Source organism: Gopherus evgoodei, chromosome 7 (genome assembly GCF_007399415.2).
Source record: "Gopherus evgoodei ecotype Sinaloan lineage chromosome 7, rGopEvg1_v1.p, whole genome shotgun sequence".
In the NCBI taxonomy this organism is placed as follows: domain Eukaryota; kingdom Metazoa; phylum Chordata; order Testudines; family Testudinidae; genus Gopherus; species Gopherus evgoodei.
The window spans coordinates 2,278,566-2,291,370 of NC_044328.1; the positions used below are offsets into that span (position 1 = coordinate 2,278,566).

General features: G+C 61.0%; 2 protein-coding genes across 6 annotated transcripts in view; one reads left to right on the top strand and one right to left on the bottom strand.

Annotated features, from left to right (window-relative positions):
- Positions 1 to 1,140: 1,140 nt before the first annotated feature.
- Positions 1,141 to 6,546, bottom strand: HPS6 (HPS6 biogenesis of lysosomal organelles complex 2 subunit 3). The gene has a single exon (XM_030570417.1). The coding sequence runs from the start codon at positions 6,401 to 6,403 to the stop codon at positions 3,935 to 3,937; it is 2,469 nt and encodes an 822-aa protein (XP_030426277.1). The 5' UTR covers positions 6,404 to 6,546; the 3' UTR covers positions 1,141 to 3,934.
- Positions 6,547 to 9,491: 2,945 nt separating this feature from the next.
- The window catches only part of ARMH3 (armadillo like helical domain containing 3), a 211,524-nt gene continuing 208,210 nt past the window's right edge, over positions 9,492 to 12,805 (top strand). For 4 of the 5 annotated variants that reach the window (XM_030570419.1, XM_030570423.1, XM_030570422.1 and 1 more), the window contains exon 1: positions 9,492 to 9,538. The gene's annotated coding sequence lies outside the window, so the exon portion shown is untranslated. Of the gene's footprint in view, positions 9,539 to 10,536; positions 10,695 to 12,805 lie in introns of those variants that run through there. The other variant, XM_030570421.1, reaches the window with a different exon arrangement.

A 12,805-nucleotide genomic window follows, 5' to 3' on the forward strand; every position in this document is an offset into this window, starting at 1 on the left:
TCCTTAGAGGTTTTTAAGGTCAGGCTTGACAGAGCCCTGGCTGGGATGATTTAGTTGGGGATTGGTCCTGCTTTGAGCAGAGGGTTGGACTAGATACCTCCTGAGGTCCCTTTCCACCCTGATATTCAGTAAAAGTCATCCCAACAGCTCTGCCCCAACTGAAACCGGGCCAGTCCACACCACCTGTGCCCCCGTCCCCACTGGCCCAGCCCACGGCTTGGGCCAGAGGGCAATGCAGAACTCTAGCTATTCACCCTTCCCCTCAGGGGGGTGTTCTGCCCCCCCCAATCCAGGTGGGCCAGGCTGTGCCAGCTCAGATTGGCAGGGAATGCAGGGGGTGGGGGTGGGGGGCATTACCTTCCTGTGCAGCCTGGAGCCCAGGTCACCAGCGAGGATCCCATCGCCCAGTGCCCAGGGCAGGGGCCTCAGCTCCCCACGGTCTCTGCCGCTGACCCAGTAGTTTCCTGCGGACTGAAATGCTGGTGTGGGCTCAGGCCAGGGGTGTCTGGTAAATGTGACAGTCCGTGCTCAACAGGGGGTCGGACCAGAGCAGCCGATGGTCCCTGCTGGCCTAAAGCTCTATGGGCCAGGAGCTGTGTTCTCACTGAAACCCTAAACCAGGCCCAGCCCATCACCCATCCCTGGCGTGCACCCAAAGGCCTTGCCTGACCAGCCTGCTCAGGCCACTCAATTTTGTTCACTTAAAATTCCCTCAACTGTTTCCTTCACTTCCTGTCCTAAACAGCAGCTTAAGACCAGCCTCTCTCCCTCTGCAGCGAGTCTCGGTCCCCGAGCTGGGCCGGGCCGCTGAGCACTGCGCCCGGCTCACCGGAACAGAGCGAGGCAGCAGGGGAGAAAGTGACCCACTTCCCCTCTCTGCCACAGGGCCAGGCAGCTGCCCGCACGGCCTGCAGCGGGAACAAAGCTGCATTGATAACAAGCCAAGCAGATTGTTAACGGCATCAGCAGTTCCTCTTCCCCAGGCCCAGCGATGCCGCCCGCTGCAGGGACTTTCCACAGCAGCATAGGCAGGAGAGAGATGGACGCTCTTCGCTGAAAAGCCCCCAGCCCCCCCTAAAGCCAGGCAGCAGCTGCCAGCTGAGCGCCCGCAGCCAAGGCAAGACAGGAGACGGATGGTCGCTTGTTAAACACCGTTTAATATTGCATATAGGACAACAGCAACTGGACAGTGGCATGCAAAGCCAACAACTGCAAAGACTCCTCCCGTGTGCAAACAAAGATCCGCCCAGCTCAGCCTCAAACTCTCTTCTCTCGACCCTGAGAGATGTTTGACAGGGGCTGTTTAATGACACTCACTGGAAATCTAGCACGGGAAGGGCAAGCTGGCACAGGGCCTGCTGGCCACCACGGCAGATGCAGCTGGATAGGCAGGGATCTGAGCTGGTCCCCGGAGCAGCCCCTTCCCCAACCCCCCACCTCTTAAAACAGCTTCACTCCTCCAGGGAGCAGCTGCATTCGCAGGCCCAGCAGCTGCCTGAGGTAGCAAAGCCCCTTCGTGCTCCAGGGACTGGGGCGTAAGGCAGAGTAACGGGGGCAGAAGGGGCTAGGCAGGTACAGCTCCTCCCTGTTTTGCAAGTCACACAGCTGCCAGTCCCTGCACCCCAGAGAGCTGTCTACACTGCGGCTTGAGCCCTTGGGTTAACCTGGCGCCAGGCCGGCCAGGGCAGCTCACTCATGGGATCAGGTGAAGGGCTCTGGTGTAGACAATCCCCAAAGCACCCACCTCCCACTCCTGATCTTTAACGCAGACGGGACCAGGGACCAGCAGGCAGCTCTACAGCTTAGGGGGCTGCCTGACAGAGGGGCTCCGCTTTAGACCCCCCCACAAAGGGGGACAGGCAGTCACTCAGGGGGCTGCCCCTTGGATGCAGCGGAGCCCAGCACTGGAGTCCAGCTGAATGCACCCTACCAGCATGACCTCCCTCCTCTGGCTGGGGCAGGGCTAGCTGCAGCGACCCCCACGTCCCCAGCAGAAGGGAGAGGAGGCTCAGAGCCTTTGTCGAGTCAACGTGATTTCTGGCTGTTGGGTGGCAGGAGCTCTGGGGGCTCTCCTCCCTGCCCTGCTAATTAGCAAGGCCCTGCTGGAAGGGAGGGGGTAGAGCCTAGAGGAAGGCATGGGAGAGCAGTGGGGCAAGTGAGTTGCTGATGCAGGACAGACTCTGCTCTACCCCCCAGGCGCCCTGCCTGCCCTGACCCACTGCAGCTGGGCCCTGTGGGGTGGAGACTGGCTGAAGCACCATCCAGAGCCCTCCTTGTGCCTGCTGGTGACACACGCAGCCCTCGGGAAAGCTCCTCCCTGGCCCACGACAAGCGCCCGACAAGCTGCCAGCGGTTACCTGGGGTGCCCAGAGCACAGACAGCGCCACCCGTGAGGATCCGGGCTGGAGGCGTTCGATCCAGCCAGCTCCCCATGCCTCCCTCCTCCAGAAACCAGCCAGCTCCGAGCGCCAGCCGGCCAGCAGTCCCCAACTCACGCTGACCCACACGAACCCTTGTGCATGTTCCCAGCCCGGCCGACGCCAGCTGGAGCTCAGGGGAACCCCAGGGCTCAGCACCCAGACAGCTGGGCTCCCTCTCCCCATTTAAATAGGTGCATGGCTGCACTCGGCAGCCGTTAAACCCAGCACTGCCCCAGGAGCCTTGTTTAAAATGAACCCTCGGGCAGCTCAGGTTTCTTTAAAACGTTTCCTCACACACTTAAAACACAACCCCCCTTGGGAGGAGCAAACCAGACGAGCTTCCCCCAGCCCAGCCTCAAACAGGCTGTGAGCGCGGCCGGGTCTCCTCTTCTAATCTCAGGCACTTGCCCCTCCGCCGGAGGAGCCAGCCCTGCCCCGAGCCCACCAGCATCCGGCATCCTCTGCGGGGAGAGCAGGAACCTGGCCAGGAGAAGGACCAGACCCCAGAGCTGTTCCCGTTACCCTGCCTTAGCCAGCAGAGGAGGGGGAAGGCCGGGGGACAGCCCTGACACAGCACCTTCTGTTTCTTAGAGGGCTGAGATAAGGTTAGAGCCCAGGGCAAAGGTAGCAGGGCTGGGAAAGCAGGAGGACAGGCCAGGTCTGTCGTGTTTGCCTCCTGCACGACAGCCACACCAGCGTGCGCTCCCTGTGCAGCAGGAACAGCAGGGCAAAGCTGCTGGCCCCAGCCAGCGCCAGCGCGGTCCGTTTGAGGACAGGCTGGGATGCAGCCAGAGCTCACTCCTTTGCTGTGGTTTCATAAGGGAATCGGCCATTCACGCACTCAGGGCAGCCGATGAGCTGATCCCATGGGGGAGAGACAAACTCTAGCCAGATGGTAAACAGACGGCTGCACCGCCAGGGGCACCTCCGTCCTTGGAGGCCCAGGCAGAGGTCCCAGGGACCGGCCAGCCAGGAGCAGAACACAGCCCCCAGGGGGAGGGTTTAGAGACTGGGTCCAGGCCAGCAGTGCCCGCGTGAGCGGGGTTCAGCCCCCAGTGATCCTGTGCCGCGAAGGGACACGTCTGCTCCAAACAGCCTGGCCGGAGGCAAGTCACAGGAGGGAACTTTCAAAAACAAATGAAGTGAAACGGGGATTTGGGTTAAGACTTTGTACTTTATCCCCCATGCTCCATTTCTAGAGGGCGGGATGCCAGCATTTACTTCAAGGGGGGCTGCAGGCCAGGAGAGGGGGCTCTCGTGCAGTCAGTGCGCTGTCTCTCTCACACCACTCCCTTCTCTGGGAACTGTAACCCCCCCGTCACCCCAGTGCTCCCCCCCAGGTCTAGCCTGGGCCGCCCCCCCTACTCCCAAACAGTGCAGTCGTCAGGAGTGAAGTTGAGGCAGGAAGGTGTAACGTCTCTGCCTTTGGAAGGGGGTGGGGTGCAGGCTGGCGTCTGCTGCCCCTACCCGTTCGCTAGGTTTTCACTCCCATTCCGCACACACGTCACGTCACGTCACACAGCGTCGCTCAGGTTACAGCCCGGGAAAGGAGTCCTGCACGCTCCCGCCTGCTGCAGCCTTCCTGGGGCTGCCTTGTGGCCAGCCCTGTGCTGTCTCGGTGGGGCGGGGGGCGGGAACGGAGGGCCCTGCGAGATGTCAGCATAGAGCTCGTCCTGAGTGCACTGGCGCTGCGCCACCTTGTGCAACAGGGGCTTCAGCAAGGCCAGGGTCAGTGGGGCCCCCTCGGCAGAGAAGGGAGCGGGGTCGCCCGCCGAGCTGGGGAGGTGCTGCAGGACGATGCTGAGAATGTCCGAGACGGTCAGGTCTGCAGGGCACAGCTCCCACAGGGCGGCCAGGTACGGGTCCAGGTCCCTGTGCTGGGCGAACTGCGCCAGGAGGGTGGTGAAGATCTCCTTGTTGAGCAGCGGGCTGAGCTTGGAAAACTTCTCGGCTGCCTCCACCACCCGCTGCCACCGGCGGAGGCGGATGAGCAGGTGCACGGCTTGCAGGACGGCTTTGGGCCGCGCACTGCACAGCAGCAGCTCAATCTCCAGCTCACGCTCGCTGGCCGTGCGCTGGCGCTGCCTGTCGAGAACGGCCAGTGCTCTCTTGTAGAGGGGCACCCCGCCCTCAGGGCCCTCTTTGGTGCTGTATGTCCAGGAGGCCCCAACATACTGCTGGGTCAGCTCCACAAAGCGGGGTAGCCACTTGGGTTTGAACCTGTGCAGGGAGCCGCAGATGAGCTCGAAGAGCGGGACCACCCCATTGAAGCCTATCTCCTCCTGCTGGGACCAGTGAGGGACTGGCCCCCCCAAAACCTTCTTCCAGATGTCGGAGGTGGTCCTGGCCACCAGGAGCCCGTCTCCGTTCTGCTGCAGCTGCAGGCTGCCCCGGATGGCTTTCCAGGAGGCCTTGGGGAAGGAATTGAAGACAGCGTTCAGATAGGCCAGGTTCTCCCTGTCCAAGTCCAAGCGCAGGAGGCGGCTGACCTCCTGCTCCACCAGCTCCTCACAGCACCTGTCGACTTCACTCTCCGAAGCGCTGACGATGCAGGACTTGAGCAGCTCCAGGCTCAGGTAGCTCTGGAGATCCATGCTCAGGGTGCTCAGCAGCTTGGCGTAGGTCTCCGGGAGGGCCTTGGCTGCCCTCTCCTTAGTGGGGAGGCTGTGCTGCAGGATGGAAGAGAGAGCAATGGGTGCCTGGAACATGTCCCCCTTCTTCAGCTTCTCCACCGTCAGCTGGGAGCTGCTAAGGCTCCGCCTCTGGTAGTACTTGCAGGCTTCCTCAAAGACCATCTCCACCAGGGTGGGCTCAGGCCTGCCACCCTCCTCCGGGCTAGAGAAGCTGAAGCAATAGATACCCATTGGGGTGAGGAGCTGGATCTCCTCGTCCCTGCCTGGGGACCCCAGGAAATGCACCTCTTTGGTGCTCAGGAGTTTTTTCTCAATCAGCCTCCCACTGGTCAAGTCAATGAGATACAAGACCCCCGCCAGCACACAGGCCAGGGTGCTGCCAAAGGCCTTCAGCTGCACGGGGTCTCCTTGGACCAGGCAGCTGCCCCCAAGATCATAGACGTGTCTCCAGGTCCCGTCTGGCTGAACCAGATGCACCGTGCCTTGTGTGCTGAGCAGCAGGAGCCCCCCACAGCTGGACAGGGCACAAGTATGAATGTCCAGAGGCGCCACAGACAGCAGGAGACCTACGGACCCAAACACGAGCTTCTTAAAGTCACTGGAGTGCAGGACTTCACTGTGGACGAACCCGCCGGATGGGGCCACAATGGTGACTTTAGCCTCCCGGGGGCACCAGATGAGCAGGAACATGGAGACGCTGGCAAAGGTGGCATTGGTGGGCACCAGGAAGACATGCTGAGGTGACGCCAGGACTTGGTACTGGGGGCTATTGTGCACCACTATCCTCATGGCGCCCAGGTGTGCCCCCTGCTCCCCCACCTCCAGAGCCCTGGTGCAAATGCAGTACCTGAAGGCCCCCCTGCCTGGGTCCAGTTGAGCGGCTGAGGGGGGCCTCTCTTCACACCAGACCAGGCTGCTTCCCTGGCTGCAGATGGAAACAATCCGAGCCCGGGCCCCATGGCACAGCTCCAGGCTCTGCTGTAGCTGCCAGCCCAGCACTGGCACGAACCCCCAGACCTCGGTCCTGCCCTGCTCTGAGATGACGGCCAGCACCCAGGAGGTCAGCGCTGCGGGGCTCTGCAAGAAGAGCAGCCCCATGATGGGGGGCTGGGGCGGCTGCCAGCTCCTCTCCAGGTCCCCCGGGCCGGTGCCCAGGCGCGGGAAGGCGAGCACCTGCGGCTGGAGCCCCAGCCGACCACGCAGGAGGAGCAGGAGGTGCTGCCCATCCGGGCTGGCTTGGACGTGGCGGCCCTCGCCCGGCCCACACTGGCTCAGCAGCTCCCGCAGGCGTCGCCCGCTCACGAAGTCGCTGAAGTCGGAGACTTGCCGCAGCGCCCCGGCTCGCTTCATCTTGGGGGGCCTGGCGCAGCCCCTGCCGGCGTGAGGCGGGGCAGAGGGGGCCCTGGCTGCCAAGCTCTCACCGCTGCCTGAGGGGCCTGGGACTCCCGTACACCCTGACTCCCCCAGGGGCTCCCCAAACCCCCCTGTGCCCTGACTCCCCCAGGGCTCCCCAGAGCCAGCCACACCCCTGACTCCCCCTGGAGCTCCCCAGACCCCCCTGTGCCCTGACTCCCCCCAGGCTCCCCAGAGCCCCCTGTGCCTTGACTCCCCCTGGGGCTCCCCAGACCCCCCTGTGCCCTGACTCCCCCAGGGCTTCCCAACCCCCCCTGTGCCTTGACTCCCTCCGGGCTCCCCAGAGCGCCCCCACCCCTGACTCCCCCCGGGCTCCCCAGAGCCCCCTGTGCCCTGGCTCCCCCAGGGCTTCCCAGAGCCCCCTGTGCCCTGACTCCCCCCGGGGCTCCCCAACCCCCCCTGTGCCTTGACTCCCCCCGGGCTCCCCAACCCCCCCTGTGCCTTGACTCCCCCCGGGGATCTCCAGACCCCCTCACACCCCCTAACTCCCCCGGGCCCCCCACTCCGCGCCGCGATCACGAGGCTTCGGCTTCCGGGCGGAGCCGCGTCCCCAGCCCGGCCCGCTCCGGCCTTTGACTTCCGCCCGGGCCCGAGGCGGCCGGAGCCGGAGCCGGAGCCGGAGGCGGAGCTGGTCCCGGTCCGCCCCGGCCCCGCCCCGAGTTAAAGGGCCGCGGCTGCCGCTTCCCGCGCGCCTCAGAGTCAAGGGGGCCCCGGGCGGCACGCGGGGTGCGGGGCGGAGCTGGGGCGGTCCCGGCCCGGGACAGCCTCCCTGTGACCCCCCCCGGGGTTCTCCAGACCCCCCCGGCTCCCCCCGGGGTTCTCCAGACCCCCCCCGCACCCCCGGCTCCCCCCGGGGTTCTCCAGACACCCCTGTGACCCCCCCCCGGGGTTCTCCAGACCCCCCCGGCTCCCCCTGGGGTTCTCCAGACCCCCCTGCACCCCTGTGACCCCCCCGGGGTTCTCCAGACCCCCCCCCGCACCCCCGGCTCCCCCCGGGGTTCTCCAGACACCCCCGGCTCCCCCCGGGGTTCTCCAGACCCCCCCGGCTCCCCCCGGGGTTCTCCAGACCCCCCTGCACCCCTGTGACCCCCCCGGGGTTCTCCAGACCCCCCCGGGGTTCTCCAGACCCCCCCCCGCACCCCCGGCTCCCCCCGGGGTTCTCCAGACACCCCTGCACCCCTGTGACCCCCCCAGGGTTCTCCAGACACCCCTGCACCCCCCAGGGTTCTCTAGACCCCCCCGCACCCCCTGGCTCCCGCTGGGGTTCTCCCTGTGAGCCTGAACTGGGGCAGGAGGGTGCTGGGGGCACGAGAAACCCCTCCCAGGAAGCAACTGAAAGGGGGGAGGATCCTTCCCTCAGGGGGAGAAGGGGACACCCCACAAGCATGTAAAACAACTGCCGGGCTGCGTCTCCTCTCCTGTCTCCGAACAGCGAGTGAGGGGGTGTTTGGTTACGCCAAACAATGGCAAATTCAAACTGATCAAAGGAAACACTTCTTCACACAACAGCGTAAACGGGGGAACTCACCGCCGCAGGATGTCTGCGAGGTCAAGAACGTATTAAGCTTGGATGTGGGGTGGGCCGTGGATGTGGAAATGTCCAGAGCTGATAGTTGATGCTATGAAAGTTTTAGAGGAGACACAAACCCTGGTGCTTCAGAATGTAAACCGGCTCTAATGAAGAGGGGTTGGGATGAGACCTTCACAGTGAGCAGATTAGCCCCCATCTGCTGCTGATCACCATTACCAGAAGCAGGATTCTGGAGTAGATGGACCCTGGGTCTGATCCAGTCCAGCAATTCCTACATTTGGACCAAGGAGGGGGATACGCTGGGGCACGCAGCCTCTGAAGGCTGCAGTTCTGTTATAAAGAGGAAGAATTTGTAGCATTTCTTGAGTCCCTTTTCTGCCACCCCTGGCTTGCAAACTGTGGGATGGTCACGAAATGGCTGCCTTGCTTTGGCATGTACTCTTCTGCCCCCAGCACCTCTCACGGAAGGAGGAGACTGGCCTGACATTTCCACACAACCCACCCTGTGTAATTCAAGTCATGACTCAGCTGGGATCTCAGAGGAGGGAAGGGGAGAGTTCCTGTGAACCTGCTATTGAGTGAGAGGAAGGAATTCTGGAATCTCATCCTCCCCTAAGCAATGAAGGAAGTGGTGGTGACCAGGCTTTTCTGACCTTACCTGGGGCCTCTGGCCCATAACTGTCCCCAAGGCGGCTTCTTTCCCCCATTCACTTCAGGTTTCTGTCTCAAGCTGCAGATTTAAAAAAAATTTTTTTGTTTAAATTATTGCTTAGTGCCCAGTATAGCTTATGGGGTGGGAGGGGGAAGGGGCACTCTTATTACTGCATCATGTTAACTGCATGGTTGGTTGCTACACACTCGCCTGTGTGAAGGTTTTCGGATGCAATGCTGAGTCTTGCACTGTACTGCAGTAGACGTGCTAAAGATTGTGCGTTGGCATGAGAAATTACAGAAATTGTGACTATGCCTCTGATCCTGCTACAGGGTCTGCACTGAGCCAGGACTCCTGGGCTCTGTCTCTGGGAGGGGAGTGGGGTTTAGTGGTTAGAGCAGGGGGCTGGGAGGGGAGCCAGGACTCCTGGGCTCTGTCTCTGGGAGGGGGGTAGGGTTTAGTGGTTAGAGCAGGGGGCTGACAGGGGAGCCAGGACTCCTGGGCTCTGTCTCTGGGAGGGGGGTGGGGTTTAGTGGTTAGAGCAGGGGGCTGGGAGGGGAGCCAGGACTCCTGGGCTGTGTCTCTGGGAGGGGGGTGGGGTTTAGTGGTTAGAGCAGGGGCTGGGATCCAGAACTCCTAGGTTCCATCCCTGGTTCACCGCCAACCTGCTCCGTGCCCGTCTGGCTGTACAGCAGTGGGGGCTGTCCCCGCGGTGCTGCTGCAATGGTCAGGGGAAGCCAACCTCGTCCCCCCGAAAAGAGAGGAGCGCTAGGACCCGGCGGCACGCGGGAGGAGGCGGGACTGAAGGGCTCCCGCAGAGCGCATGCGCAGTGGGGCGGAGAGGCCTGTGGCGCCTGCGCGTTGCGGGCTGTGAGCCGCTCGCCCTACGGTAGGTGCAGGGGGTCCCGGGGTCTCCTTGGCCCCGGCCCCGCCCCCCGGACCCCCGTCGCCATGGTGCCGAGGGGGCCCCGCCCCCAGGGCCGCCCCCGCGCCAGGGGCCCTGCAGCTCGTGGGGGGGCAGCGTCTGTTCTATGGGGGCGGGGCGGGGTCTTGGGGCTCTGCCTCGCGGGGGGGTGTTGGGGGCGGTCTGGGGGCTTTGCCCTGTGGGGGGGGGTTGGGGGGGTTCGTGGGGGGGGGTCTGGGGGCTCTGCCCCGCGGGGGGGTGTTGGGATGGTTGTCGGAGGGGGTCTCAGGGCTCTGCCATGTGGGGGGGTGTTGGGATGGTTGTCGGAGGGGGTCTCAGGGCTCTGCCATGTGGGGGGGTGTTGGGGGCGGTCTGGGGGCTTTGCCCTGTGGGGGGGTGTTGGGGTGGTTGTCGGGGGGGGGTCTGGGGGCTCTGCCCCGCGGGGGGGTGTTGGGGGTGGTTGTCGGAGGGGGTCTCAGGGCTCTGCCATGTTGGGGGGTGTTGGGGGCGGTCTGGGGGCTTTGCCCTGTGGGGGGGTGTTGGGATGGTTGTCGGGGGGGTCTGGGGGCTCTGCCCCGTGGGGGGGTGTTGGGGGTGGTTGTCGGAGGGGGTCTCAGGGCTCTGCCATGTGGGGGGGTGTTGGGGGCGGTCTGGGGGCTTTGCCCTGTGGGGGGGTGTTGGGATGGTTGTTGGGGGGGTCTGGGGGCTCTGCCCCGCGGGGGGGTGTTGGGGGTGGTTGTCGGAGGGGGTGTCAGGGCTCTGCCATGTGGGGGGGTGTTGGGGGCGGTCTGGGGGCTTTGCCCTGTGCGGGGGTGTTGGGGTGGTTGTCGGAGGGGGGTCTCAGGGCTCTGCCATGTGGGGGGGTGTTTGTTGGGGGCGGTCTGGGGGCTTTGCCCTGTGGGGATAGGGGTGGTTGTCGGGGGGGGTCTGGGGGCCCTGTCCCACGGGGTTTGGGGGCTCTGTCATGCACAGTGAGGGGAAGACTCCTGGATCTAACTCTCCTCCCTTTGGGTCTGTGCGCCTCACTGGCTGTGGTTGCCCAGCGTGGCCTGAGCGGGAGCAACCCCCCTTACTGCTGCATTTACCCTGTGCCACCGGACGTGCCAGGACGTGGAGCTCCGTTCCCGGGAACTTCATCACAGTAGAGTCCCCGTGGGTGTGTTCTCCCCCTGGGACTGTGTGAGGGTGCACCCCTTTTGGGTCCCAGAGGTGCACCATCCCCTTGGGTTGCTGCCGGAGGCCAGGGTTCACCCCCGTTGGATTCTTGTGGGTGTACCACTGCCACTGGCAGATGTTATTTGGGGATATTAGGTTACAAATCTGAGGAACTGTCCCAGTTGGAGGTGTCAGTAGAGGAAGGTTCAGTACTGGGCAAACAGGCTGAAACTATAATAAAGAACAAAACTGTCAGACACATGGATGAACATAATTTGTTGGGGACAAGTCAACATGGTTTTTGTAAAGGGAAATCACGCCTCACCAAGCTACTAGAATTCTTTGAGGGGGTCAACAAGCATGTGGACAAGGGGGATCCAGTGGATATAGTGTACTTAGATTTTCAGAAAGTGTTTGACAAGGTCCCTCACCAAAAGCTCTTAAGCCAAGTAAGCTGCCATGGGATAAGAGGGACAGGGCTCTCATGGATTGGTAACTGGCTAAAAGATAGGAAACAAAGGGTAGGAATAAATGGTCAGTTTTCAAAGGGGGAGAGGTAAATAGTAGTGTAGCTTGAGCTCTGCCAGCCCTTGTCCCCTTGTCCCCTTCCCCCCGCAAATATAAGCAAATATACCCAGGCCCTCCTGGCCCAGAGCCCCTTGCTCCCTGCCCCGGCCACTGGGCCCTGGCATTCTGTTCTGTTCATTCCCTCTGGGGCACCTGGCACTGGGCACTGTTGGAAGACAGGATACTGGGCTAGATGGACCTTTGGTCTGATCCAGTATCGCCATCCTCATATCTGTCATTCATCTGATAGGTGTATGGACAGAAACTTAAAGTATGATAGATAGATTTCCCCCCAAGTTACATGGAGCTTGTAAAACAGTTGCTTTTTCCTATGAAGTATTGTGTAGCAAATGTCCTGTGGATGGAAATGTTTTAATATGAGCACTGTAGTTCACTAATATTTCTAATACCGTATTTGCAAAAAAGTGACCTGGTGTTGCTGGCAGAGGAGGCTGTGCCAGAGTATCTCAGTGACTTCTTCTAACGTGGCCCTGGCTGGTTCCTTAAACTTGGTTAGCATAAAATATTAGTTTTATAGTATATAGTCTTCAGAGGGGTCACCGTTTTAGTCTGTATCAGTAAAAACGAGTCGTCCTTGTGGCACCTTAGAGACTAACAGATTTATTTGAGTATACGATTTCGTGGGCTGAAACCCACTTCATCAGATGCATGGAGTGGGAAATACAGTAGCAGGTGTAAATATACAGCACATGAAAAGAAGGGAGTTGTCTTACCAATTGAGGGGTCAGTGCTAATGAGGCCAATTTAATCAAAATGGATGTGGCCCACTCCCAGCAGTTGAGAAGGGGTGATTATCAACAGAGGGAGATCTGCCAGATCAGCCATACCATCACTGGTTCATTCACCTGCACGTCCACCAATGTAATATATGCCATCATATGCCAGCAATGCCCCTCTGCTATGTACATCGGCCAAACTGGACAGTCTCTACAGAAAAGGATAAACGGACATAAATCAGATATTAGGAATGGCAATATACCAAAACTTGTAGGAGAACACTTCAGCCTCCCTGGCCACACTATAGCAGACCTTAAGGTGGCCATCCTGCAGCAAAAAAACTTTAGGACCAGACTTCAAAGAGAAACTGCTGAGCTTCAGTTCATCTGCAAATTTGACACCATCAGCTCAGGATTAAACAAAGACTGTGAATGGCTTGCTAACTACAAAACCAGTTTCTCCTCTCTTGGTTTTCACACCTCAACTGCTAGGACAGGGCCTCATCCTCCCTGATTGAACTACCTCATTATCTCTAGTTTCCTGCATATATATACCTGCCCCTGGAAATTTCCACTACATGCATCTGGCGAAGTGGGTATTCACCCACGAAAACTCATGCTCCAAAACGTCTGTTAGTCTATAAGGTGCCACAGGATTCTTTGCTGCTTTAACAGAGGGAGAATTATTTTTTGTAGTGACCCAGCCACTGCCAGTCTTTATTCAGGCCTAATCTGATGGTGTCAAGTTTACAAATTAATTCCAATTCTGCAGTTTCTCATTGAAGTCTGTTTT

What these genes read in the sequence shown, in the direction of transcription:
- HPS6 (XM_030570417.1), bottom strand. Translation starts at nt 6,403, where the DNA reads ATGAAGCGAGCCGGGGCGCTGCGGCAAGTCTCCGACTTCAGCGACTTC.